Source organism: Mesoplodon bidens, assembly GCF_964165515.1.
Source record: "Mesoplodon bidens genome assembly, chromosome: 2".
Classification (NCBI taxonomy): Eukaryota; Metazoa; Chordata; class Mammalia; order Artiodactyla; family Ziphiidae; genus Mesoplodon; species Mesoplodon bidens.
This window is the reverse complement of record NC_138177.1, coordinates 43,413,893-43,441,236: the sequence shown is the minus strand read 5'-3', so window position 1 is coordinate 43,441,236 and position 27,344 is coordinate 43,413,893. Positions and strand designations below refer to the sequence as shown.

At 34.0% G+C, this 27,344-nt stretch overlaps 1 protein-coding gene across 2 annotated transcripts in view; it reads left to right on the top strand.

Annotated features, from left to right (window-relative positions):
* TPR (translocated promoter region, nuclear basket protein) overlaps nt 1-27,344 on the top strand; it is a 65,877-nt gene that overhangs the window by 19,841 nt on the left and 18,692 nt on the right. For both annotated transcript variants that reach the window (XM_081225463.1, XM_081225462.1), the window contains exons 14-39: nt 103-210; nt 1,224-1,450; nt 2,124-2,287; nt 2,740-2,873; nt 2,962-3,110; nt 4,133-4,295; nt 5,596-5,730; nt 6,243-6,383; nt 7,348-7,513; nt 8,546-8,712; nt 9,695-9,847; nt 10,277-10,393; nt 12,200-12,403; nt 12,517-12,701; nt 13,147-13,294; nt 15,127-15,264; nt 15,367-15,498; nt 18,657-18,787; nt 19,986-20,196; nt 21,653-21,796; nt 22,163-22,361; nt 23,326-23,531; nt 23,738-23,799; nt 24,489-24,697; nt 25,785-26,057; nt 26,914-27,062. In XM_081225463.1, the coding sequence (XP_081081589.1) occupies nt 103-210; nt 1,224-1,450; nt 2,124-2,287; nt 2,740-2,873; nt 2,962-3,110; nt 4,133-4,295; nt 5,596-5,730; nt 6,243-6,383; nt 7,348-7,513; nt 8,546-8,712; nt 9,695-9,847; nt 10,277-10,393; nt 12,200-12,403; nt 12,517-12,701; nt 13,147-13,294; nt 15,127-15,264; nt 15,367-15,498; nt 18,657-18,787; nt 19,986-20,196; nt 21,653-21,796; nt 22,163-22,361; nt 23,326-23,531; nt 23,738-23,799; nt 24,489-24,697; nt 25,785-26,057; nt 26,914-27,062 (4,215 nt within the window). The remainder of the gene's footprint in view (nt 1-102; nt 211-1,223; nt 1,451-2,123; nt 2,288-2,739; nt 2,874-2,961; nt 3,111-4,132; nt 4,296-5,595; nt 5,731-6,242; nt 6,384-7,347; nt 7,514-8,545; nt 8,713-9,694; nt 9,848-10,276; nt 10,394-12,199; nt 12,404-12,516; nt 12,702-13,146; nt 13,295-15,126; nt 15,265-15,366; nt 15,499-18,656; nt 18,788-19,985; nt 20,197-21,652; nt 21,797-22,162; nt 22,362-23,325; nt 23,532-23,737; nt 23,800-24,488; nt 24,698-25,784; nt 26,058-26,913; nt 27,063-27,344) is intronic.

The window sequence follows — 27,344 nt, the reverse complement described above, 5'->3', positions numbered from 1 at the left end:
CTGTGGTATTTAGCACTGTATATTTTTGTTGTTTGTGTAACTGCTATTTATATAGATCTTAGAAGGAAAAACAGAATTTTCATTTGACTTTTCATTTTAAAGGAGATTCAGCGATTGCAGGAGGAAACAGATAAAGCCAATAAACATTCATCTGTGCTTGAAAGAGACAATCAAAGAATGGAAGTACAAATAAAAGATCTTTCACAACAGGTTAGAATTTTTTGTTTCTTTTCCTGTATTTTTTCCCTGAACTGACTGCCTAGTAGTGTTTGAATCTGTTTGCAGGTATGTAAGATAGAACTAGCACATATGAAATTCTCATCAACTAAGAAAACCACTCTAGCAGAATTGCAGCCTAGTCATTGTTTTCCCATGGCTGCTCCCCCTTTTCTTTTCTTTACATGTTTGATAAATTTTCAAATTGAAGGTACTGGTTGTAATAAATGAAGTAATTCAAAGATAAATAAAAGTTTTCTTCCCCCTGCCCAAGCCCCAGAGTTAACAGAATGGTGTTATTCTTTCACCAATGGTGTATTCTTTCACACCTTCTTATACGTACAGATACACAGGAGCATATGTAAACATATGTAAACATTCTTTGTTTTTACTAAAATAAAATCATGCATTTTGTATATGCATCTATAAATGCATTACCCTACCACTTTTTTTTTTTAACTGAACAAGTTTGGAAATGTAGGTCTGTTTTGTTCATATATTTTACCCTAATTTTTGTGTGTGGGTATACACACATACACACAAACATAGATAAAAATTTCACATAAATGAAATTAACATCTATTTTCCATGCTCCCCTTCTGCCCCACCACATAATACATACATAAGCATGCAAGTGCAAGCACACACGCACACACACACACACACACACACACATAAAATGGGTATATATTTCTGTGTGTTTTATTTGGTCGTTGTTTTAGAAAAATGGAACCATGCTTCTGGAATCTGCCTTTTTTTTTTAAATAGTAGTTTTCATTATGTACGTCCATAGAAATGAAAAATAAATTTTTTCAATTAAGGTTTTCTTTATTTAGGCCTTAATATCTAAAATGATAAGCTTGATGTTTTGTTTTTCAAGATAATTTAATACTAAGTTGACAGTGTTTGTAAAGTAACATTGTCATTTGAAAATTTTTACTTTTCTTCTAAACATTTCCAGAATCAAAGCCAATACTATTTGATAACATATTAAAACCCTTTTTTAGATTAGAGTGCTTCTGATGGAACTTGAAGAAGCGAGGGGTAACCATGTAATCCGTGATGAGGAAGTAAGCTCTGCTGATATAAGTAGTTCATCTGAAGTAATATCACAGCACCTAGTATCTTACAGAAACATTGAAGAGCTTCAGCAGCAAAATCAACGTCTCTTAGTGGCCCTTCGGGAACTTGGGGAAACCAGAGAAAGAGAAGAACAAGAAACAACTTCATCCAAGTAAGCAATAGACTACGTTGGTTTATTCAGCAAACATTTATTGAAACCTTTTGTGTGCCCCTAACAGTGCTGGATATTGGGAATATAGTGATTTAGGAGAAAAAAAAAAAAAAAAACTGAGCAACAATACCAAAAAAAAAAAAAAAATTCTACTCTCAGGGACCTCAGTTTGTGGATGAGACTGATAATAGATAAGATAGATAATAAGATCAATAAATAGATAATTTTAGTTCAGTGTGATTAGTGCTGTAATAGATAAGCCTATCCATGGGAGCATGGGGTATGAGACCCAGCCTAGATTTTAGGGAACAGGCCAGGCTTCGTGGAGAAGATATTTAAGGAATTACAGTAAAGAATTTTTTTGGAAAAAATGGTTTTGGTACAAGAGGAGGAAGAATGGCTATGAAAACAAGAAGGCTGGAGTTTGGACTCAGTGGAATTGGTTTAATTTTTGCAAACAAATTTTTCAGATGACGTTAGTGAGTGTCTGTATCCTATATGGTGGGGGTTTTTAAAGTGATTCTTAAAATAGCAGTAGAAGAAAGAAAGGATAAGAGAGATGAAAATACTGTGCTTAATGATAGGCGATAAAATGCTTAGTCAATTTGCAATAGAAATTATAACTGCATCTCAATCTCAGTCCTGTGAAATAGACTGATTTCTTTTCCTGCAGAATAACTGAGCTTCAGCTTAAACTTGAGAGCGCCCTCGCTGAACTGGAACAACTCCGTGAATCACGGCGACATCAAATGCAGCTTGTTGATTCCATAGTTCGTCAGCGTGATATGTACCGTATTTTGTTGTCACAGACAACAGGAGTTACCATTCCTTTACAAGGTAGGTTTTTATACGTTATCCTAAAAGTTTCCAAGTATTTTTGGGAAATATTTCTGAAATGTATATTAGGGAATGGATTTTGCAATATAACTAGTATTTACTTTAACAGTGATAACTTCAAATTTGACTACCATATATGAGTGATCATAACACATCATCAATTCTAAAATACATTATTTTAGGTAAGAAAAATGCTGATCATTGTTGAAAAATATGCATCTGAGAGGCAATGAATTACAGTGTTTATTCTGGTTATGTTTTAACATTTAATCTGCAAAAATTACCTTTATTTAACTAGAAGTCATAAATAACCTTAATAAGTTGTTTAGTAGGTTCTTTGTGTCATAATTTCTATAACCTTATGATTTCATTTAAATGAGTCAGCTTGTTGATTTTTGGTAATGACGTATTTTGTGAAGAAATGTTACATCATTCTTTTTACGTTTCTGAAGCTTCAAGCTTAGATGATAGTTCTCTTGTGTCAACTCCAAAACGTTCAAGTACATCACAGACTGTTTCCACTCCTACTCCAGTACCTATAATTGAGTCAGCAGAGGCAATAGAAGCCAAGGCTGCCCTTAAACAGGTAAAGACCCCACCTTTACAGCTTTATCTTGGGTCAGGTTTTTTGAGAACATGGAGTATCATCTTCTAATAATTTCTCCAATATTTAGTTGCAGGAAATTTTTGAGAACTACAAAAAAGAAAAGGCAGATAATGAGAAAATGCAGAATGAGCAGCTTGAGAAACTTCAGGAGCAAGTCACAGATTTGCGATCACAAAATACCAAAATTTCTACCCAGCTAGATTTTGCTTCTAAACGGTAAATTTTCTTTTCAAAAATTAAGCCTAAACGGTATACTTAGTCTTCAGTTGAATCAAATTCAAGCATTAATTTGCGATAGTGTTACTTTTTTTGGTGGATTCTGATCCAGGATGAGATGTACAGGGGTTCATTTTTTACTTTTGGTTAATGATTATCCTGGATATTGCTGAGGAGTCAAGGTAGTTGTTTAGTTAAGTTGAAGTTCATGTAAGGCATGTTGCTATTTTTCCTTCCTGAGATTAAAGAAGATACTGTTTCCATAGGACTTAATTATTTTAAGTAAGGAAGTTAAGAGAACTGTGAGCAAATTCAGCCTTTTCTAGTCTAGGTAGAAGAGAAGCAGGCTCTAGAGAGTTAATTTTGGGAAAATTCACTTTCTTGGTCACTTACAAAGGAATAATGGTAAATTTCATTCCATAGTTATTACCAGAGCCATTGAATACTTGTTAGTTTATCAAGTTAGGAAAAAACTTATTTCTTTGTATACTACATGGTCAAACTGTTTTTGTAAGTATATGACAAGCAGTTGTCTCTGTACATTCCAACAGTTTGATATCCCAATAGAAGCACCTTTTTTTTTCCCCTATGTTGATAGCTCTAGCCAGCCATTTTCTAAGCTTTCAAGCACATAAGAAAATAACATGAAGAATTTTACAGAGAAAAAAAAGGACTGGCAAAAATCCATCACTAACCATGAGTGAATATCTTAAATTGCATACTGTATTGTGATGGGTGTCTCGTGTATCCACATTATATGGCATTATTTTGGATATGATTTAAATACTTGTAAATGAGTAAGATTAAAAAGTTAATTCAGCATGAGATACTGTGCTTAATTAGAATTTGAATTTGACTGCTAAATGTGGAATTTAGAAAAAAGAATGAAGATTTTTACATTATTATATAAGCCACTGTTTTCATATTATTAATCATGTAAAATTAAGTTCTTGTGAAAATCAAGGAACTAAACTAGGATATAGTACTTCAGTTGCTTATGGAATTTTTTTTTTTCATATAAGTTATGAAATGCTACAAGATAATGTTGAAGGATATCGTCGAGAAATAACATCCCTACATGAGAGAAATCAGAAACTCACTGCAGCAACTCAAAAGCAGGAACAGATCATCAACACAATGACACAAGATTTGAGAGGAGCTAATGAAAAGCTAGCTGTTGCAGAAGTGAGACCAATTTCCGGCATCTCACTTGAGTTATAAGTTGAATTTGACACTTGTTTTTTAATTATTACTTTGCTTTTACTCGTTGGTGTAATGTAGATATTTGAAGTTTGTGAATTATATGTCCTTATCAGATAGTTTCCAGGCATCCACTTGTCCATCAGATCGGTTAGGTGATTGTTTCTAATAAAACTGGAGAGGGAAAGAAGTTTGTTAGTCGGGACTAAGATTGTCTTACAGATTTTCCATTTCAAAATAAATTTATAAGTCACTGTTGCTCTAGTTACAACAAAGGCAGTGGGTGAATATTTTATCCATTCTTATTTCTAATAAAGGACAGTATAAAAATTTCGTTAGCATTGAATTATATTTCTGAATTTCAATGAATGAAATAGATGAAATGAATGATGAATATAAATGTCAATCAGAAATTGACAGTACTTTCAACTAAATTCTAAATTCTTTGAAGATAAATTTTCATACAATGTTTTACTTTTTAAAAAATTCTCTCTCACAGCTTTTTAATCATTACTTATGAACTAGGTACAGTTGTCCCCCATTTGGCCTATCGAGAAACAGACGCAGAAGCTAAGTAATTTGCCTGTTTTGAGGCCATGATGAGAGATGGTTTGGTTGGGACTTAAAACCTAGCTTTTCTAATTCCGTTGGCTATATTCTTTCATTTTTGTCTTGTACCCACTCCTTTGTGGAGACTAGACAGCAGCACATTTTCAAACTGGTGGAGTAAGTTTTATGACTGATAGATAGTTTTTGACTCATCCTGAAAATATGAATATTTGAGGATATTGATTTTCAGCGAACCCTCCTATATCCCCTGAAACTCAGAGTCTTTACGGGGAAAAAAAGTTTAAATAGATCAGTCAGCACTTTCAAACAGATACTTAGAAACCAAGCTTAGGTTCTAAAACTTGCATAATTTAATAGTATGCAGGTATGACTATAGCACAGTTTTTCAGTTTTGCCTCTTACACTCTGGCATTTTAGATTTTTTTATTGTTTGTTTTAAAGTCTGATTTGTTAGAGCAAAGATAGTGTTAGTATTTGTGGTAATTGCAAGATTTTTTCCTTTGATCTATTAGTATTTCCAATATTTGCTTCATATTTCAATACATGAAACTAAGAGTTGTATTTCCTTATATAGTGAAGAGATGTAGTCGCTACTGTTAGTTTCTAACATTAAGAAATATGTAGTAATGAAGAATCATTTTAATTTTATAACTGTGTTATTACATTTGACACATTGCTTTTCAACATTTTTTCTTTAACTTGTATTTGCCTCAAGGTAAGAACAGAAAATTTGAAAAAGGAAAAGGAAATGCTTAAATTGTCAGAAGTTCGTCTTTCTCAGCAAAGAGAATCTTTGTTGGCTGAACAAAGAGGGCAAAACTTGCTGCTAACTAATCTGCAAACAATTCAGGTAACCAAATAAAAAAGGACACATAGAAAAATTAAGTTATATTTGAACAATTTTGACATTGTATTTTCTCAGGTTTCTTAATGAAAATTCATGTCATTTTCATCATGCATTATGATCATTGAATTTGAAGTTTATTGAGACGTCAATATTCTAAATAAAACATTTAAAGAGAACTGACTGAAGCCATGCAATTGGCAGTTTTAATTCTCAGGTCTATATTTATAGAGTCCTGTACAGTTTAATTGTTTACAAGATTAAATCTTTGGTTTATATTCTTTAAAACTTCAAGGAATCTGAATGGCCATTGGTAATATGGTTTTTATTTTCCCTATTAAATAGATGTTTTAGTATGGAAAATGTCGAAATACCTTCTTGGTAAATGTTTTAGTTCTTAACCTCTTCATGTAGAAATGAGTTGTATGCCCATAATTTTCTATTGCCTTTGGTTTTTTTTTTTGGTGGGGGGGCTTACTTTTTTCTTAAGTATAACCAAAATCTTTTTTTTACCTTAGGGAATATTGGAACGATCTGAAACAGAAACCAAACAAAGGCTTAGTAGCCAGATAGAAAAACTGGAACATGAGATATCCCATCTAAAGAAGAAATTGGAAAATGAGGTGGAACAAAGGCATACACTTACTAGAAATCTAGATGTGAGTCTGTGTTCTGAATTTCTATAGAATGTTTATGTTTAAAAATTAAGCTGGTGTGTAGATAAACTGTCATCTCATGTTGAAGCATAGTTTTGAAGAGATCTCTTACAGACTCTTAAGTTTTTCTTGGCTTTTTGTATGCTTAGTAATTTTTGATTGGGTTTTATCCTATTGGGTGCTGAATATTTCTCTATTTCTATAAATCTTGAGCTTTGTTCTGGAATGCAGTTAAGTTCATTGAAAATAGTTTGATTCTATTGAATATATTTTTTACGATTTATTAAGCAGGCCCAAAGCAGTGCTCAGTTTAGAACTAATTATTTACTGCTACCAAGGCAGTATCTTCCTGACTGCTAGTCCCAGTGCCCAGTGAATTAAGAGCTTTTGCAGTCAGGCTGATGGAAACAGGCATTATTTATTCCTAATACTCTCTGAGCACCAAAGAGGCTTCATTCCAGTCTCTTTAGGCGATTCTTTACCCTGTGTAGGGTAATTTCATAGGCATGCACTGATCACAGTTTTGCTGAATATTCAAGAGGGATCCTGTGCAGATCACAGTACTCTGTGCAGCTCTCTTCTCTCTGATAGTCTGTCTTATGAATTCAAGCTAGCCTTCTTCTACTCTCAGTTCTATGTTCTCAATTCAGGAATCCTGTGGGCCTCATTTCCCTTTCCCTATGCCTTAGCCTGGACACTCTTAAATCAATAAGCTAGGAAATTGTAGGGTTCACCTCTTTTGTTTCTTAACTCAGGTATCACAGTTGTTTTAATGTGTTTTGTCTGGAGTTTTTTGGTTGGTGTTTGTTTTTTGATTTTGGTTGTTTCAGATAGGGAGGTAAATCTCATCTCTGTTACCCTGTTTTAGCCGGAGTTTTAAAGTTCTGTAAAAAAGATAACTTGAACCTCTAGTTACTTAAGAACTTAAAGGTAAGTGTTTGTAGGGTTAATGTATCTTTTCTTATAGGTTCAACTTTTAGATACAAAGAGACAGCTGGATACTGAGACTAATCTTCATCTTAACACAAAAGAACTGTTAAAAAATGCTCAAAAGGAAATTGCTACATTGAAACAGCACCTCAGTAATGTGGAAGTCCAGCTTGCTTCTCAGTCCTCACAGAGAACTGGTAAAGGTAAATAATTAAGTAGGCTGATAAAAAGTACCTCTTTAGGTTTATAACATATCCTGTAGATAAATAGCCTATTCTTTGTGGATACTAGCAAAAGATTTAAAAAACAAAAAACCTTTATTGTTCATATAGTAAAGCTCAGTTTTCCACTTAAATTAATAAATTTGCAGACTTGGAAGATTCAGAATAGTTGTACATATGGCAGCTGACCAAGATATGCTCTTAGTTTTCCAATTATTGAAACTATTGTACTGATACTTTAAGAATGTTTCTCTTGCAGAGGGTTAATATTTGAATTTTTAACTCTCCCTTTCGAGATGAGGTTACTTGTTGAATTTGTAATGATATGGCTCACTTACAGAAATAATTGATTGGCTTGGTCTCTTTTAGAGCAATATTTCTAATCTTTGCTCATTGATAGCCACGGGTAAAAGATTTGTCTCATTTGTCTCATTTGTCTCATTAGGTTTTGCTTCTCTTTTTCAAATACAGAGCCATTGTGTCCAGATAATCTTTCTACATGGTTTTATTTCTTAATAGAAGAGAAATTTAAAACATAAGTATATATGTGTATATGTGATATATATAGTATATATATAATTATCCAATACTTCTTTCTTGTTATCATATGGTATGAAAACATTGTTTGTAATCTGCAATTTCTTCTTTTTCCATGAATTTTAGAATGAAAATTGCACTAAATGATTAAGGTGTAGTGTTTTGGAATAAACATTTAAATAAATTAAGAAAGGTAATTTCTGCAAGTAGCTGTCTCAGTTTAGTGGAAATATTATGTATTCTCTTTTTAAGTATCTTTTTTAAAAAAAATATTTGTAACAGCAGAGTTCTTTTGAAGAAATAACATACTGACAGTAACCTGTTTTTATTTTGGTATTCAGTATGGGTTGTAATATACTTTCTAGATAGTTAACTACTTATTTCAGCCTTAGTACTAACTTCACAGTCAGGATTGATAACAGTCATCTCTCATATCTTTTAGAATGTTAATTTTAAGAAAGCTGTTAAATCTTTTAGGTCAGCCTAGCAACAGAGAAGATGTGGATGACCTTCTGAGTCAGCTAAGGCAGGCAGAAGAGCAGGTGAATGACTTGAAGGAAAGGCTCAAAACAAGCACTAGTAATGTGGAACAGTATCGTGCAATGGTTACTAGTTTGGAAGAGTCCCTCAACAAGGAAAAACAGGTATATACAATTTTGAAATCAGTTTGCATGCACTTAATAACTTTTTTTTTAAGTTAGATTGTTGCTATGTGTAAGGCACTGTGTAAAAGTATGGATTCAAGTGACATCATTGCACTTACCTCTTAAGAGTGCTTGAGTCTAATAAGCCAAATAAACAAAAAGATCACACAAAATTTGTGAAACATGGAAAGTGTATTGCTGTAGAAAAGGTATAGATGAAATGTTGATGTGAGTGGGAGGTAGGTGAGATTATTTGTCTTTTGAGTATGCATAACTTCACAGTAGAGAAGGCATTTGTGTCCAGCCTTGAAAGAAAGCATCATTTGGATAGTTAAAGGTAGGAAGTTATTACATATAAAAGGTACCATCAGCCAAGATAAAAAGGCTAGTTAGTGTATTGCATTTATGAAGTGAAATAGTGAGGAATATAATTATAAACGTAGTCAAGAGCCAAATGTGAAAGGTTTTCAAGTCATACTAAATTATATGTTTTAAGATTATTGAGGCATTGATTTTTTCCAACATGTCATAACCAGAATTTGCTTTAATTAGAAAGATGAACGTAATAGATTGGAGGATACGAAGTTTGTTTTGGAGGCTATAGCAATAGACTAGGGCCACAGTTTTAAAAGATCCTTTCATGGCTGGCATCATGGAAATCAAAATATGTGGGGAGAAAAACCCCTTTCAGTGGTAGAATGGACAGATTTGGCAAGTGGATATGAAGAATGAGGGGAAAATGAAAACTGGAAATTTCACTTCAAAAGAGAAAAATGACCAGTAAACAGGTAGAGAGGTAAATTATGCATAGTTTTAAGTGATGTTTTTGAACTCTTTAATCAGCATTTGATGGATTTTTTTTTAAATACGAGGCAAACATTAATTTTAGTATTTTTAAAATTTAGTTTAGATTTGGGGAAAGTAACTGTATAATTTTAAATGTGTATATTCTTTGTATCTTATTGTTTGGTTGATGGCGAAGGTGACAGAAGAAGTACATAAGAATATTGAAGTTCGCTTAAAAGAGTCAGCTGAGTTTCAGACACAGCTGGAAAAGAAGTTAATGGAAGTAGAGAAGGAAAAACAGGAACTTCAGGATGACAAGAGAAAAGCCATAGAGAGCATGGAACAACAGGTAAATTAAGTTATTACTGTATCAATCACTTTTTCTATGGTAAGAGTTTAAATTCTTTTAACTAGCTCATTATTTACTATTCAGTTCATCTCAACAGATATTGAATGAACACATACCCAACAATTTTAGTTTTATGTTTTACTCTGTACATCTGTACATGTTTCCTTTCGGATATTTAAGACTACTTTATGGTGTACTAGGTATCAGTGCTGCTTTTTAGAAGCCTCTGCCTAAAAATTGACTTTTGCAGATAGTAATATGGGGTCAACATAGACCTGTAAAATTCGTCCAGTAGATTATATCAGGTTATGACTATTTTAAATTTAGTAAGAAGTCTTTGGGCTACTTGTATTTTGAAAAATCTATCTCCAGTATTTTTAAAGTAAGTTTGCAATTAACTCTGGTTTTAATCTTGTTCTTCTGATTTAGTTATCTGAGTTAAAGAAAACACTCAATAGTGTTCAGAATGAAGTACAAGAAGCTCTTCAGAGAGCAGGCACAGCTTTGAGTAATGAGCAGCAAGCCAGACGGGACTGTCAGGAACAAGTAAGTGTTACTCTTAGAGCCAGTTATTGAGAAGTGAGCTTTGACCTTAGGGAACAGTTCTTGGAGTATATTAATGCATTTTGGGGATTGGTGAATCTTACAAAAATGCAGGTTTATTTCCACTCTTGTGGAACTTGGAATAACATCAGTTGAAAAGTATAGGTGAAGGCTAAAAGTAAACACAGGTTTCCCCTGCTGTCCAAAAGTAGAAAGTTCCTATGAAGCTGGTGTAAACTGAAATGGCATTAAGTGAAGAAACAATTATCTTAGGACACATCTTGCTAATGGAAGCACAAAATAAATTGAGGTAAAGCACAGATGCTCACAGACACAGTTCAAAGCTATGACAGCTTGATGTTGAGATGCTGAGTGTAGTCTCAGGGAGGGAGCTTGGCGGTGCCTCTCTTGCTACTCAGGGTGCGCACAGCCTCTATAATGGCTCCTGCAAAACAAACGCTGAACACTTTTCACTTTTCTCCTTTTTTGTAAAAGCAAAAATGCTCTTTGGATTTCTTTTGGTTAGCAAAAACAGATGCTAATGTAGGTTTCTCATATAAGCAAAGTGGCATAAAGCAAACTTTCAAAAAGTAGGAGATACCTGTAGAGCAATATCAATTAACAAAACAAAGTTGATAAATGGGAAAAATATAGAAAAATAGGAGTTGGAGATTAAATGTGTACTTGCTTTCACTTGCAAACATTCTTTCACTATTGTAGTCCTTCACTAATTCTAGTGGTAAAGCTGTACTACAGACAAGATAGAGATACTTTTCTCAACAAAACAATTTTAATACCTTTTTAATGCATTACTGAGCTTACACAGATTTCTATACACCACTGTTTATAAGCTTTAAAAGTACAAAACCACATTATTTAAGTATACATACAGCATGCACACACACATATATGTGATACTGCTTTTTATGATTTTGTATGAACAAGAAATGGTAAAACAATTCAGGAAAATGGGTATTATTGAAATGGTAGAATGGGAAGGAAAGACATGTAAGGATATTGGAAACATTCTCATTTTTATGTTTGGTGGTATATTAATAGCCATTCGTTGGGTTACTGTTCTTTATTGCTTACATGTTGCTTATATACATAACATGTATATGTATCAGGATTACTTTAAAAATGGAATACAGGGGAAAGTGCTTCACATTGAAAGTAAATTAGACAAAAATGAATTGTATTTGGCTTATTGCCAAACAGCATAACATTGGAAATTAGAATCAAAGAATGTATCCATATTTCAGTACTCAAAATAGATTATTTTCATTTCTCTTCATTCACTTTGTGTGTATATATGTATTTTATATAACTCAGTTATATTTAGTCTTTTTTTCATAAAGGCTGTTCCAAGTTACTATATCATCTTCTTAAGTTTCATTTTGAACAGATGTTTAATATTTCATTAAATAGATACAGTGTGATTTTTAAAAAAAATTTTTAACATCTTTATTAGAGTATAATTGCTTTACAATGGTGTGTTAGTTTCTGCTTTATAACAAAGTGAATCAGTTATGCATATACATATGTCCCCATATCTCTTCCCTCTTGCGTCTCCCTCCCTCCCACCCTCCCTATCCCACCCCTCTAGGTGGTCACAAACCACCAAGCTGATCTCCCTGTGCTGTGCGGCTGCTTCCCACTACAGTGTGATTTTTAATCATTCTCCTATTTTGGTACATTTAGAGATTGTCTTCACTTTTATTACTTTAAATAATACAATGTACATCTTTTTAAAGACTAGCTTTATGGGTTTTTAATCATCTATGTCGATGGGGAAATAATTCCTTTCAGGCTAAAATAGCTGTGGAAGCTCAGAATAAGTATGAGAGAGAATTGATGCTACATGCTGCTGATGTTGAAGCTCTACAAGCTGCCAAAGAACAGGTTTCCAAAATGGTGTCAGTGCGTCAGCACTTGGAAGAAACAGCCCAGAAAGCAGAATCACAGTTGTTGGAGTGCAAAGCATCTTGGGAGGAAAGAGAGAGAATGTTAAAGGTATTATTGTACATCATAATCATATTGTACATCAGAATGTTTGGAGAATTGAAAGTTTTTTTTTTTAATGTACATTGGAAAATCTGCTATTATCATAGACTCTTGGCTTATAGGATGAAGTTTCCAAGAGTGTTTCTCGCTGTGAAGATCTAGAAAAACAAAACAGATTACTTCATGATCAGATTGAAAAATTAAGTGACAAAATCGTTGCCTCTATGAAGGAAGGCGTACAAGGTCCATTGAATGTATCTCTCAGTGAAGAAGGAAAATCTCAAGAACAAATCTTAGAAATTCTCAGGTAAATCCAGTATATTCTTAATGCTTTACTTCTGTGGTTAACAACAATTACGAAGTGACACTGTAAATGTATAAATTAGACAAGTGGGAGTTATATGATATTTAGGTATAAAGCTCATTTGTCTCTTATTAGTCAACAAACCCACTATCACCCAATTAGTGATCACTTTGGACATTTAGACATATGCCAATTTAAATAAATTAGTTCAAGTTAAATCTAACAGTAAGAACTTGAGTGGGTTCTTTAGAAAATTAATTGCCTTTCAGATTATTTTAAAGATAGAAGCCACTGTCTGTAATAAAAGATATCCCCCATTATTTTTTAATGAAAGCATTGTGTAAAAATACTTTTTAAAGTGAATGATTTTTGTCATCTTAAAAATTATCCAAGTTTTGAAATGTTATGTTGGCATTTTTCTATTCAAATAAAATACGTATTCTTGTAGATTTATACGACGAGAAAAAGAAATTGCTGAAACTAGGTTTGAAGTGGCTCAGGTTGAGAGTCTGCGCTATCGACAAAGGGTTGAACTTTTAGAAAGAGAGCTGCAGGAACTGCAGGATAGTCTAAATGCTGAAAGGGAGAAAGTTCAGGTATGTATCCTAAGCTTTAAGAAAGCACTTGTTAAATCAAGAGATGAGGGCTTCCCTGGTGGTGCAGTGGTTGAGAGTCCGCCTGCCGATGCAGGGGACGCGGGTTCGTGCCCTGGTCCGGTAGGATCCCACGTGCCGCGGAGCGGCTGGGCCCGTGAGCCATGGCCGCTGGGCCTGTGTGTCTGGAGCCTGTGCTCCGCAGCGGGAGAGGCCGCAGCAGTGAGGGGCCCGCATATCGCAAAAAAAAAAAAGCAATCAAGAGATGAACTCATTTCAGTTTCTAATAACATAAAATTTAGTTTGAAATAAGCATTCTTTTTAAAATTCATTAAACATTAGTAAACACTGGCACAATACAGTGGTGAGAGACTAATGGTAACCAGACTGACTGCTTTCAAATTCTAGCTTCACACCATGAGATGTGTGCCTTGGATACATTGTTTAACTTCCTTGTTCTTAAACTTCCTTGTCTGTAATATTGGGGTGATAATAATAGTGAGGATTGAGTTAGTGCACATGAAGCATTTAGAATCATGTCTGGTACACAGTGAGTGCTTAATAAATTTCAGTTATCTTAATTTATTACTGTAGTTTTCATTATAGATTGATAGTCATTTTAGAAAAAAAGGTAGGTTGAAACTGCTACAGAATACTCCTTTCTCATCAGAGGTGCAAAGTGTAGTCAAAACAGTTGACCAAAGGAGAAAAAAAGATGCTTAGTGAATATGTGATCACAACATAAGCTTATTAACTCCTTAGTCCACACTACCACCCAAAGGCTTACTATTGCATAACCTCATTCTGAGGAGATGCAGTAATACAACTCTACATCTGGAAGGAAGGAAATTAAGACCTTGAATCATTTATCTTCTTTTAACTGATAGTTGGAATGGCTGCTAGAGACAAACCATTGAGATAGGGGAAAGTGAATAATTGAACAATTAGATTTATGGGATTTACATTTTCAGACAGAAATTTAAAATTCCAGAGTTATATCCTATTGAGAAAACAACCCAAATTCAAACATATCTCATTATGGAAATAATAAACAGACCCTCTAATTCAATGGAGTTAACAGTTGGAGGAAAAGAGCAGAATCGGGGTTTCTAACAAAGACTGTATATTCTCTCAGTCTCTTCTGCTTTCCTTGCTGTTCCTTTGGGCTGTAGAAAGGCAAATAATACTAGTAGAAAATGCCCAGCTCAACCAACTCTTACATACAGTCAGAGGAGAGTCAAGAAGTAACATACATTATATCAAAAATAATAGAATGTCTACCAAAGATGAACAGTGTAGCATGGCAGTCATGAACCATAGATTTTAAAATGGTGAAGGAATAAAGTAACATGTGCAAAAGATGGATAACTATACTCAATGAGAACAGAAGAAAAGTTCTTCACAAATGAACAAATATTCAGTAAAATTTCTCAGAATCAAAGTGATGAAACAACTGAGTGAAATGAAAAAAGAGTTTCTGAAAAGGGGAAAAAACTGAGGATCAAAATAACATTGTTTTAGAACTATTTCAATTCAGTGTAGCAAGAAAAAAGGATAGATACAGAAAGATCTGGATTGATGTTCTTACCTAATGTAAAAACTATTTGTCAGCAGGATTTGTAGTATCTTTTTACTTTCATCTTTTAATTTCTAGTATTTGTTTAAACTCTGTAATTAGCATGAATCACAGAAAAACATGTAAGACTTCTAAGAATTTGTTTTAAAAGTTGACATTTCAATCCTTTTTACTTTTGTAGGAAAGATTAGAACTGGTAGGAAAAGGTAGGTCTTAATCTATTGTTATATGTTGCTGTATGCATGTTTGAAAACTTTAGGTAACTGCAAAAACAATGGCCCAGCATGAGGAACTAATGAAGAAAACTGAAACAATGAATGTAGTTATGGAGACCAATAAGATGCTGAGGGAAGAAAAGGAAAGACTAGAACAGGATCTACAACAGATGCAAGCCAAGGTTTGTAACTTACTGATGAAGAGTAGAGGCACATTATTTTTAATAGTATTTTAAATAAACTCTCACATCAGGTATTAAAAAAAATACTGGAACTATTTTCAGGTGAGGAAACTGGAGTTAGATATTTTACCCTTACAAGAAGCAAATGCTGAGCTGAGTGAGAAAAGCGGTATGTTGCAAGCAGAGAAGAAGTTATTAGAAGAAGATGTCAAACGTTGGAAAGCACGTAACCAGGTAAGTGCAATTAAACCCATTCCAAAATATGGAAACATGTTGATTTAAAATAATAGGGTAAAATTTAAGGGGATAAAAATGTTTGATGAGCTAGTGGAAAGTATTATGTGTTTATCAGTAAAAGTCTAATGTGTACATCTGTACATATGTGACAGGCATTAAACTTATAACTCAGTTTTTAAAGTTTTGCTTACATTTTGTATATTTTAAAAAACAGCTAATTTATTTACTTGGATTCCAAATTTAGGCTTCTGCTTTATCTCTAAAATGCTTTGGTACGTGAAAAATGGATTTATGTAGCTTACTGAATCACTTTAAGAAGACTTGTTCACTGACTGCTACCTTTTTAGGAGGGACAAAACCATATAGCATAGTATGGTTAGAAACGCCAGCTCTAATCAATGAATTTAGTAAAGTAGCAGGATACAAAATTAATGCACAGAAATATCTTGCATTCCTATACACTAATGATGAAAAATCTGAAACAGAAATTAAGGAAACTCTCCCATATACCATTGCAACAAAAAGACTAAAATACCTAGGAATAAACCTACCTAAGGAGACAAAAGATCTGTGTGCAGAAAACTATAAGACACTGATGAAAGAAATTAAAGATGATTCAAACAGATGGAGAGATATACCATGTTCTTAGACAGGAAGAATCAACATTGTGAAAATGATAATACTACCCAAAGCAATCTACAGATTCAATGCAATCCCTATCAAACTACCAATGGCATTTTTCACAGAACTAGAACAAAAAATTTCACAATTTGTTTGGAAACACAAAAGACCCCGAATAGCCAAAGAAATCTTGAGAAAGAAAAACGGAGCTTGAGCAATCAGGCTCCCAGACTTCAGACTATACTACAAAGCTACAGTAATCAAGACAGTGTAGTACTGGCACAAAAACAGAAATATAGATCAATGGAACAGGATAGAAAGCCCAGAGATAAACCCATGAACATATGGTCACCGTATTTTTGATAAAGGAGGCAAGAATATACAGTGGAGAAAAGATAACCTCTTCAATAAGTGGTGCTGGGAAAACTGGACAGCTACATGTAAAAGAATGAAATTAGAACACTCCCTAACACCATACACAAAAATAAACTCAAAATGGACTAAAGACCTAAATGTAAGGCCAGACACTGTGAAACTCTTACAGAAAAGTATAGAAAGAACACACTATGACATAAATCTCCTTTTTGACCCACCTCCTAGAGAAATGGAAATAAAAACAAAAACAAATGGGACCTAATGAAACTTCAAAGCTTTTGCACAGCAAAGGAAACCATAAACAAGACAAAAAGACAACCCTCAGAATGGAAGAAAATATTTGCAAACGAAGCAAGTGACAAAGGATTAATCTCCAAAATTTACAAGCAGCTCATGCAGCTCAATTATCAAAAAATAACAACCTAATCCAAAAATGGGCAGAAGACCTAAATAGACATTTCTCCAAAGAACATATACAGATTGCCAACAATACATGAAAGGATGCTCAACATCTCTAATCATTAGAGAAATGCAAATCAAAACTACAGTGAGGTATCGCCTCACACCAGTCAGAATGGCCATCATCAAAAAACCTACAAACAATAAATGCTGGAGAGGGTGTGGAGAAAAGGGAACACTCTTGCACTGCTGGTGGGAGTGTAAATTGATACAGCCACTATGGAAAACAGCATGGAGATTCCTTAAAAAACTAAAAATAGAACTACCATACGATCCAGCCATCCCTCTACTGGGCATATACCCTGAGAAAACCATAATTCAAAAAGAGTCATGTACCACAATGTTCATTGCAGCTCTGTTTACAATAGCCAGGACATGGAAGCAACCTAAGTGTCCATCGACAGATGAATGGATAAAGAAGATGTGGCACATATATACAGTGGAATATTACTCAGCCATATAAAGAAACGAAATTGATTTATTGGTAGTGAGGCAGATGGACCTAGAGTCTGTCATACAGAGTGAAGTAAGTCAGAAAGAGAAAAACAAATGCCACATGCTAACACATATAAATGGTTCTGAAGAACCTAGGGGCAGGACAGAAATAAAGATGCAGACGTAGAAAGTGGACTTGAGGAAACGAGGGGGAAGGGTAAGCTGGGACGAAGTGAGAGAGTGGCATTGACATATATACACTACTAAATGTAAAATCAGTAGCTAGTGGGAAGCAGCTGCATAGCACAGGGAGATCAGCTCGGTGCTTTGTGACCACCTAGAGGGGTGGGATAGGGAGGGTGGGAGGGAGATGCAAGAGGGAGGAGATATGGGGATGTATGTATATGTATAGCTGATTCACTTTGTTTTAAAGCAGAAACTAACACACCATTGTAAAGCAATTATACTTCAATAAAGATGTTAAAAAAAAAAAAAGAAATGCTAGCTCTATATTCAAACAAAAGGTTGGGAATTGGCCTTACCACATACTAGTTACGTGATTTGTGAAAATAAGGACATTAATCTTTCTGAGCCAATTTTCCTTATTTGTGAAAATGAGAGCATAATACCCTCTTCATGTTACAAAAATTAAACAAATGAAGCAGTTCACACAGCACCTAGCACCTGGAAAATGCTCTAGGGAACCACTCGTATCTGAAGAGGACTATAGAATTTTAGAGTGCATTTATTCTTTTTTTTTTAATCAAGCAATCTGAAAAATCAAGAAAGGAGGATAATCTGCCCAAATCTAGATACATTCCTGTTAAATTATGCCTTCTTTCCTAGTTAATGGAATCAGTTATTTTGGATTATTTTCATATTTTTGTTTAGATTGTAATGCATTATGACATTTTTTTCCCTTGTATATGTCACTTTAATGAAATTAGGTATTTAATATTAATATAAAAAGCTTGTAGATTCTTTGGATCCCTTTTTTGGCTCCATTGTAACGATTCTGAAATGTTCCTTTGCAGCTATGAAAAATAATAGTGAATGACATTTATTTTATTTTCCCCTTCCATTTTGGCTAAACATCTTAGCTAAACAAAGGAACTAAAGCTTTGATCTTATTTTCTTGTAGTTTGGTGCTTGATCACAATGTATGCAAGTAGCAAATGTAAACAATTAGATACTCTGATATTTTATTATAGTACATTAGTTTCATGAAAACTATAAAACCATATTATGTATTTTTGCTGTTCTAGCATCTAGTGAGTCAACAGAAAGATCCAGATACAGAAGAATATCGGAAGCTCCTTTCTGAAAAGGAAGTGCATGCTAAGCGTATTCAACAATTAACTGAAGAAATTGGAAGACTTAAAGCTGAAATTGCAAGGTATATGAAAGAAACCTTAAGTTGTATACAATTCTTGAAATCTTAAAGAAGTTTGTTTCTATTCTTTATGTGACCCCCTAAGTGCTTCCTGATTTTATAAAGAATGAAAAGTGCTGGAGCCCTTACATGTGGCTTTCCTTTTATTACTTTATAGAGCAAAGCAAGCAGTAATTTAGTTTTATGCCTTCATATATGCATTATTTCTTAATATTTATTACTTTTTAAAAAACTACATAGTTGGTATGAATCTAAAGCAAACTTTTTAAAATAGTCAAAATGACTTTTGCAAGTAGATTTTTCTTTTTTTTTTTGGTTAACATATATTCATGAATCTATTTTGAAAGTTTTTAATAAAGTTTTTAAATGAACTTATAGTGAAGTATTGCCTTTTGAAAATAAATGTAATATTAAAATTAATGTTTCTGGTTTACCTCTTTTAAGCTTCAATGTCCTTTGTCCCTGTCATAGCCCCTATTTATGTGATACTTGATAAGCTTACAAATTTTTGTCATATTTATTCTCTTATTTTTTTCATAACAGTAGTCTGGCATTTTAAGTAGGAGAGATATTACTTAATTTTAAAGATGAGGAAGCTAAGATTCAGAAAGGTACCCAAGCTTATACGGTTAATAGCAGTTAAACCCATGTTCTTAATTCAGGTCATCTGATTTCAAGTTCTGTTCATGATAAAAGTACAGGGTTTGGCAGACTATAATCCACAGGTCTTTTTTTTATACAGCTGGAAGCTAAGAATGATTTTTACATTTTTTAAGTGTAAAAAAGGAGAAAGAGGAACATGTAACAAACACTGTATGTGGCCTATAAAGCCTAATATACTTACTCAGCACACATTAGAGTGGAAAGAGTATAGATTTTGCTATCAGACAGATGTGGATTAAACTCTGTGTACCAGCGCAGAGTAAAAGTGTGCATGTCACTTGACCATTTGTAGCTCAGTTTTTCTCATCTCTAAAATGGGCATGTATGACATATAATAAGTAAATCAGATCTTTCTAAAGGACCACAGGTTCATAAGTTAAGGAATTATCTTTTGAAGTATGTGTATGGTTTTCTTAGAATTTTCTAAATAAAAAACAGACTAAAGCAACATAATAAAAATATAACTTAAAGGATTTTAAAATTTGGAAGGTTCCAAATATTTATTAGTCTTTCTCCTTTACCCCATTTTTTTGCTTAGATCAAATGCATCTTTGACTAACAACCAGAACTTAATCCAGAGTCTAAAGGAAGATTTAAATAAAGTAAGAACTGAAAAGGAAAACATCCAGAAGGACTTAGATGCCAAAATAATTGATATTCAAGAAAAAGTTAAAACTATTACTCAAGTCAAGAAAATTGGGCGTAGGTACAAGACTCAATATGAAGAACTTAAAGCACAACAAGATAAGGTATTTTGAAGCAGTTTTCTTTTTATATATTCTTCATATATATATTATCATTTTTTGATATACACAGTTTTGATCTACACAGTTTACACAGTTTTATGTATATATTTGGATATATGGGTGGATATATATTTGGATACATATATAAATATTTAGATGACTTACAAAAACCTTATTCATAATTTTTAATTATTGGTTTTTAGATTCTAAACAAGGGTAAGCTTATATGTGATATCTTTATTTGGTTTAAGATTTGCTCTGGGGGCTTCCCTGGTGGCGCAGTGGTTGGGAGTCCGCCTGCCAATGCAGGGGACACGGGTTCGAGCCCTGGTCCGGGAAGATCCCACATGCTGCAGAGCAGCTGGGCCCGTGCACCACAACTACTGAGCCTGTGCTCAAGGGCCCGTGCTCTGCAACAAGAGAGGCCACTGTGATGAGAGGCCCGCGCACCGCAACGAAGAGTAGCCCCCACTCACCGCAAGGAAGCCCACGTACAGCAACGAAGACCCAACACAGCCAAAAATAAATAAATAAATAAATAAAATTTAAAAAAAAAAAGATTTGCTCTTTAGTATGTCCCAGAATGAGCTATAAATTCCTATAGAAATAGTAGTAAATGCTAGGTATTTTAATTCAGTTTCCCAATTTCAAATATTGCTCCTTTTCAGAACTATGTTCTTGTAACTCATTGCTGACTGAAATTGTGTATATCTAAAATACTAGTTCTTGGGCTTCCCTGGTGGCGCAGTGGTTGAGAGTCCGCCTGCCGATGCAGGGGATGCAGGTTCGTGCCCCGGTCCGGGAGGATCCCACGTGCCACAGAGTGGCTGGGCCCGTGAGCCGTGGCCGCTGAGCCTTGCCGTCCGGAGCCTGTGCTCCTCAAGGGGAGAGGCCACAACAGTGAGAGGCCCGCGTACCACAAAAAAAAATAATAATAATACTAGTTCTTTATAGTTTATCAGGTTTTGTTACAGTTTTAAATAAGTAGTCTGTGTTAACCACCTACCAAAAAGAATTTTTAAATCCTTGTTTTACTTTGGATCTGAATTTTGTTTTTAATTCCCAGTGGTAAAGAACTTGTATATTGACTTTATTGTGTATTTAGTATATTAGACGAAAAAACATATAAAGAAAAAATTTCAAAATTCTTGCCTCTCAGTTAACCATTGTTAGCACTTTAGTATGCTTTTGTTTACATATGAGTGATTTGTTTTTCCAAATAATTCTGTGTCAAATAATGCATCAGCATTTTGATTAGCTGGTTAATACCTAGTTGTATGGAAAGCCCTAACCTGTTTAATAGCTTACTTTTGGACATTAAAGTTGTTCGATAGAAGATTTATTTATGAATACTCTTAAAAATAAATTTCTTTACATACTTACGATTATTTTCTTAGATGAATTTGCAGAATTATTGAATATAAATGTGCAAGTATATTATTACTCTTTGTCATCTTAGGTCATGGAGACCTCAGCTCAGTCTTCTGGAGACCATCAGGAACAGCATGTCTCAATCCAGGAAATGCAGGAGCTCAAAGAAACCCTTAACCAAGCTGAAACAAAGTCAAAATCACTCGAGAGTCAGGTGGAGAATCTGCAGAAGGTATGAGCAGAAGAATAGTGGAAGGTGTTGAAGGAATTGTTTTCTTGTTGAAAAGCTAAAGGAATACAATGGAATTTTACTCAGTCATAAAAAGGAATTTTGAAAAAAAAATGTGTTAAACCCTGATACTTTCTCTTATATGGAAAGGTATATATTTTATCCTTTTACTTTGAATGACTTACGTATGTAAATAATACCTAATCATCTTTAAGTGTTCACTTACTTGGTTTGACCACCATTTTATATTTATACTTCCATTTAACCTAAATAAGCAAATTAATAAGTTTTACATTTTAAGTCTGTAGGGCATACAGTTATATTGATTTCGTTGAATTACATGGTGCATACTTTGTCTTCCTTTAAAAGACATTATCTGAAAAAGAGATGGAAGCAAGAAATCTCCAGGAACAGACTGTGCAGCTTCAATCTGAACTTTCACGACTTCGTCAGGACCTTCAAGATAGAACCACACAGGAGGAACAGCTCCGACAGCAGATAACTGAAAAGGAAGAAAAAACAAGAAAGGCTATTGTAGCAGCAAAATCAAAAATTGCACATTTAGCTGGTAAGTTTCTGTATACTTTAAGATTTGAACTTGATAGTGAAAGTTGGTTACTTGATACAGGCTTAAAATTAAATAGAAAAGTAAATACTATAAAGTGATTTCTGTGTATGTGCGTGTGTGCTTTAGCTATTTAGGTTTATTTAATTAGACACAAATTACAGCAATTTTAATTTTCAAGTGATGAGGATGTCTGTAATTTATTTATGAAATGTTTATTAATTGTTACTGGTAGTAGATAGTAGATAGGGAGTACAGCCATCCTTCTGCTTTACTGTGTAACTATTACTACCTTTTGATGGTGATCCTTTGGGTCCACAGTATACTGTCCAGAAGCCTTCTGTAAATTCCTAGACAGCATCAGATCTTACCAGCCAAATGAGTTTTCTGTGCCTCACTTCACTGAGGGCCCCTTTAGCCCTTCAGGGAGAATATCATGTCAAATTTATGAGGAGCCCAGTGCTACAATGCTCAGGGCCTTACTGCACCTTGCTTACCAGTCTGCTAGTAGGTAAATAAAATGCCAAATCAGTTGAGTTTTATTATATGCAGCTTTTTAAATGATCTCTAAGATAGTGCCCCTGGCAACTTATTTCATAAAAGACATTTCTTATTCTTGAGTATATGCTGTAGGTTATATGAAATGAAAATTTTATAATTCCTAATATATTAAAATATTAAAGGCCATATGAAAGGGTTCCTGCTGACTAGTTTATGGTAGATCCTTTGTCTTTTTGAGATCTTAGGAAAAGTAAAATGTTTTATTTTAGAGTATATTTTATATTGGAGTAATAAAGCAAATACAGATAGTTTAGAACTTATTGAGATGTATATCAGAATTATTGTGGATGTTAAAGTTCAGGAATAGAATCTGATTTGACTTTTGAGTACTTATTATGCACATAAATGCATTTTATTTCCAGTGTTTGATTATGATTTTAATAGAATCATGTGGTTACTTCTTTAGGTGTAAAAGATCAGCTAACTAAAGAAAATGAGGAGCTTAAACAAAGGAATGGAGCCTTAGATCAGCAGAAAGATGAACTGGATGTTCGTATGACTGCTCTTAAGTCCCAGTATGAAGGTCGAATTAGTCGCTTGGAAAGAGAACTCAGGGAGCATCAAGAGAGACACCTTGAGCAGAGAGATGAGCCTCAAGAACCTACTAATAAGGTAATTAGCTAATTCGGTTTAAGTGACAAATCATTTTTGCCCTGTGCGTTTTACTTGAAGATGTCTGGTGATTTAGGAGCCTTTGTCAGACTGAATTTTGACTAAACCAGGTATTTAGAGAGAATTAACAAGTAAAATACTTTGATGGCATTGTTTAGTGGACTCTTGTGGGATAGGCACAGTAATCCATAGTTTTCTTTTTATAGGTCCCAGAACAGCAGAGACAGATCACGTTGAAAACAGCTCCAACTTCTGGTGAAAGAGGAATGTGAGTTTTGTTCTTTGACAGTCTGTTTGCAGTCTGTTCCCTGTTTTTCTTTTAAAATACAGGAAGGATCTAGTGATCTTTGGGGAGAAAAAAATCTGTATTGTAAAAATATGTAAGTAAAGAGCCATTTATCCTGTGCAAAACTGCATCATGTAGTTGCTGAGATATTTTTTTCCAGAACTCTTGTTTTCAGTATACTTTCAGTCCTATCAGATAGGTAGAGCTTTGTGACAGAGAAAGTGTCTTTCATCTTTTAGTTTGTGATTGACTTCTAAGATAAGCTACTAATGTTCCCTGTGATGTTATATGGTACAAGGATAAAAGGCTGAGCACAGTTGAATACTTTCTACATTGTCAGGATGCACCACTGCAGAACATTTCCTGCACAGTTTTTAATGCTTAAGTTCAAAACCTCTTCAATAAGAGTTTTGTAATATTTAGTGAACAAAAAATGTAGAACTATACTGAACTGTCTCTTTAATTTTTTTTCTAATCTGCCAAAAGTCTACCCAAAGCAGTGTTAGGAAAACAGAGTGAATAAGGTCTGAATGCATATTAAGGTCGTAATTATTAGACACTCACTTCAAGAAGCATATGTGCTTTGCTTTTGATAGAGTATATGTATTTTATAAGGCATATTTTTAGTAATTTTTTATGATTTATTATTTTTGCATTTTCCCCTCTGTAAGTGCCAGCACATCAGACCCACCAACAGCCAATATCAAGCCAACTCCTGTTGTGTCTACTCCAAGTAAAGTGACAGCTGCAGCTATGGCTGGGAATAAGTCAACACCCAGGGCTAGTATCCGCCCAATGGTTACACCTGCAACTGTTACAAATCCTACTACTACCCCAACAGCTACAGTGATGCCCACTACACAAGTGGAATCACAAGAAGGTAAGTAAAATAATAACAGGTCTGATTGAACTGTTTACTTAGATTTATTACAAGAAGATGACAGTAACTTCAAGGATAAATGAGGCTTCCACTAAAGCTAAAGTCAGACATCATGTAAAAGTTGGCATTTAATATTTTCAGGTGTATGCCTCCTGGGATACTTGTTAATGTAGCATATTTCCTCCCTCCCTTCCTTTTTGCTTTTTGTGTTTTGAAGCTAAAGAAGGAAAGAAATACACCCCTATAAGTATATGGCATGCTTTTCCAGGACCAAATTTTTTACCTCTACTAGCTAAGAAAGATGATATGAAATCCACTTTAGAAAACCATATTAAATCACTGGTTCGACCCAGACATCAACTTCTTCCCTGATAAACTGTCTGACCTTGTAATTGCTTTCTGCACTTTCTTCCCATGTCACTTTCTTACTCATTACAACAATTACAACCACATTTTATTCAGTTGAATACATGTTTTTTTATTCCGCTAGATTGAGCTCCTCAAGGGTAGGAATTTGTTTCTCATTGTTTAATCCCTTTCCCCAACCCCAAGATAGGTGTCAGTAAAAGTTACTAAATAAAATTTTCTTAGATTCTTGTCTTAACAAATGTTAGAATTCAGTAAATTAAGTGTTTAGAAATATATAACATGTATATATGCTATGAAATGACAGAATATTTTATTTGAACTACATTCAGTAAAATAATTATGAGATATATTACCAATTAAACTTAACAGTCATTTTATATTAGTTGAAGACAAAATGATACTTAATAAAAACTTATAATTTGACTTTGAGTTTCTTAATATCATTTTATTTGGTCATCATTTCCATAGAATAATAGATGCAAAAACAGTTTATTTAATTCAGCCAACAATTTACTGCACACTCTATGTCTGTCACATAGGCAATACAAAAATGCATAATACATTACTTTTACCCTCAGTGTTTTTTGTCTAGTGAGTGGAAGAGGTATGTACATAAATAACTATGCAAAATGTCACCTATAAGAGAATAGGGAAGGACAATTACAGCTTTGGTAAAAACAGAAAACTTAATATATTAAATGTTTTAATTATTTTTCAGCCATGCAATCAGAAGGGCCTGTGGAACATGTTCCAGTTTTCGGAAGCACAAGTGGATCTGTTCGTTCTACTAGTCCTAATGTCCAGCCTTCTATCCCTCAACCCATTTTAACTGTTCAGCAACAAACACAGGCTACGGCTTTTGTGCAACCCACTCAACAAAGTCATCCTCAAATCGAGCCTACAAATCAAGAGCTATCCCCAAACATAGTGGAGGTGGTTCAGAGTTCACCAGTTGAGCGGCCTTCTACTTCCACAGCAGTGTTTGGCACTGGTAAGATTAATTTTAAAATGAGGTTAGAGTAGACCTGTGCATTTATAGTTTCTTGAGTATAATACATATCTTGAATGTTCTTTGTACCTACTTGTTTTCTACCAGGTATTAAAATGGATGGCGATATTCCTAACATCTTATTTTTATGTTTACTGCTGAATTCTATTTTAGGTCACTCATTTTTGTCATTAAGATCTTTCTTCCTTTCCAGTTATTTTTTGACTAATTTTAAAGGTGATACAACCTGAAACTTATTTTATGTACAGTTGACCCTTGAACAGCACAGGTTTGAACTTCGTGGTCCACTTAAATGTGGATTTTTTTCAATAGTAAACACTACAGTACTGTACATCCTCAGTTGGTTGAATCTGCAGACACAAAGGAATGGCTGATAGGGAGGGCCAGCACCCCTAACCCCTGAATTGTTCAAGAGTCACCTGTAACTTAATACAAGTCCTGAGAACTAAAAGGTATCTAGAAGAAGATCAAGTAAGAATTTTCAAGTCTAAACATACAAGGAAAATTTTTTTATCCAAGGAGTCCTGGGTTTTATAGATTATAAGATGGCCCTATATAAGCTTTGTGAGTAGCAATTCTATATCAGTACAGTCACGGTGAGTCAGATGTATTGTTGTAGAAGTTGATTGGCTTTATTAACCAAAGGTTAAGACCATTGATTCAGAGCGTAAATTGCTCTTTGTTTACACATAGATTAGCAGGAACAAATTATGTTGTTCTGTCCAAATTTTTACTGTTTTTTTTTAGTTAAATGACCAAGATATTTTTTAAGTTAACTTTGTCTAAACTGAGTGATTATCACGCTCTAATTCAAGATTTAAATTATGTAATTTCAAAGTTTCAGCTACCCCAAGTTCTTCTTTGCCGAAGCGTACACGTGAAGAGGAAGAAGATAGCACCATAGAAGCATCAGACCAGATCTCTGATGATACAGTGGAAATGCCTCTTCCAAAGAAGCTGAAAAGTGTTACACCTGTAGGAACTGAGGTGTGTAAAGATCTTTCTGTTTACTTTTACTTCTACCCATAGACCCAAGATATTCTTTCAATTACAGCATTATTAAGAGAATGGACCTTTTGGGATCAAAATCCAGAAAACTCTCTTGTTGAACTTACTGTAAAATTTCCACTGAAAACCCAGGTATTGTTGCTGTTGCCAATACTGTTTTATATTCTTTGAGTACGTTTAATTGAACTAGTTCCCATTTCAATTTTAAAAACACAGTTACAAAAACGTAGGATGAATTCCATTTCAATTTTTTTTTTAATT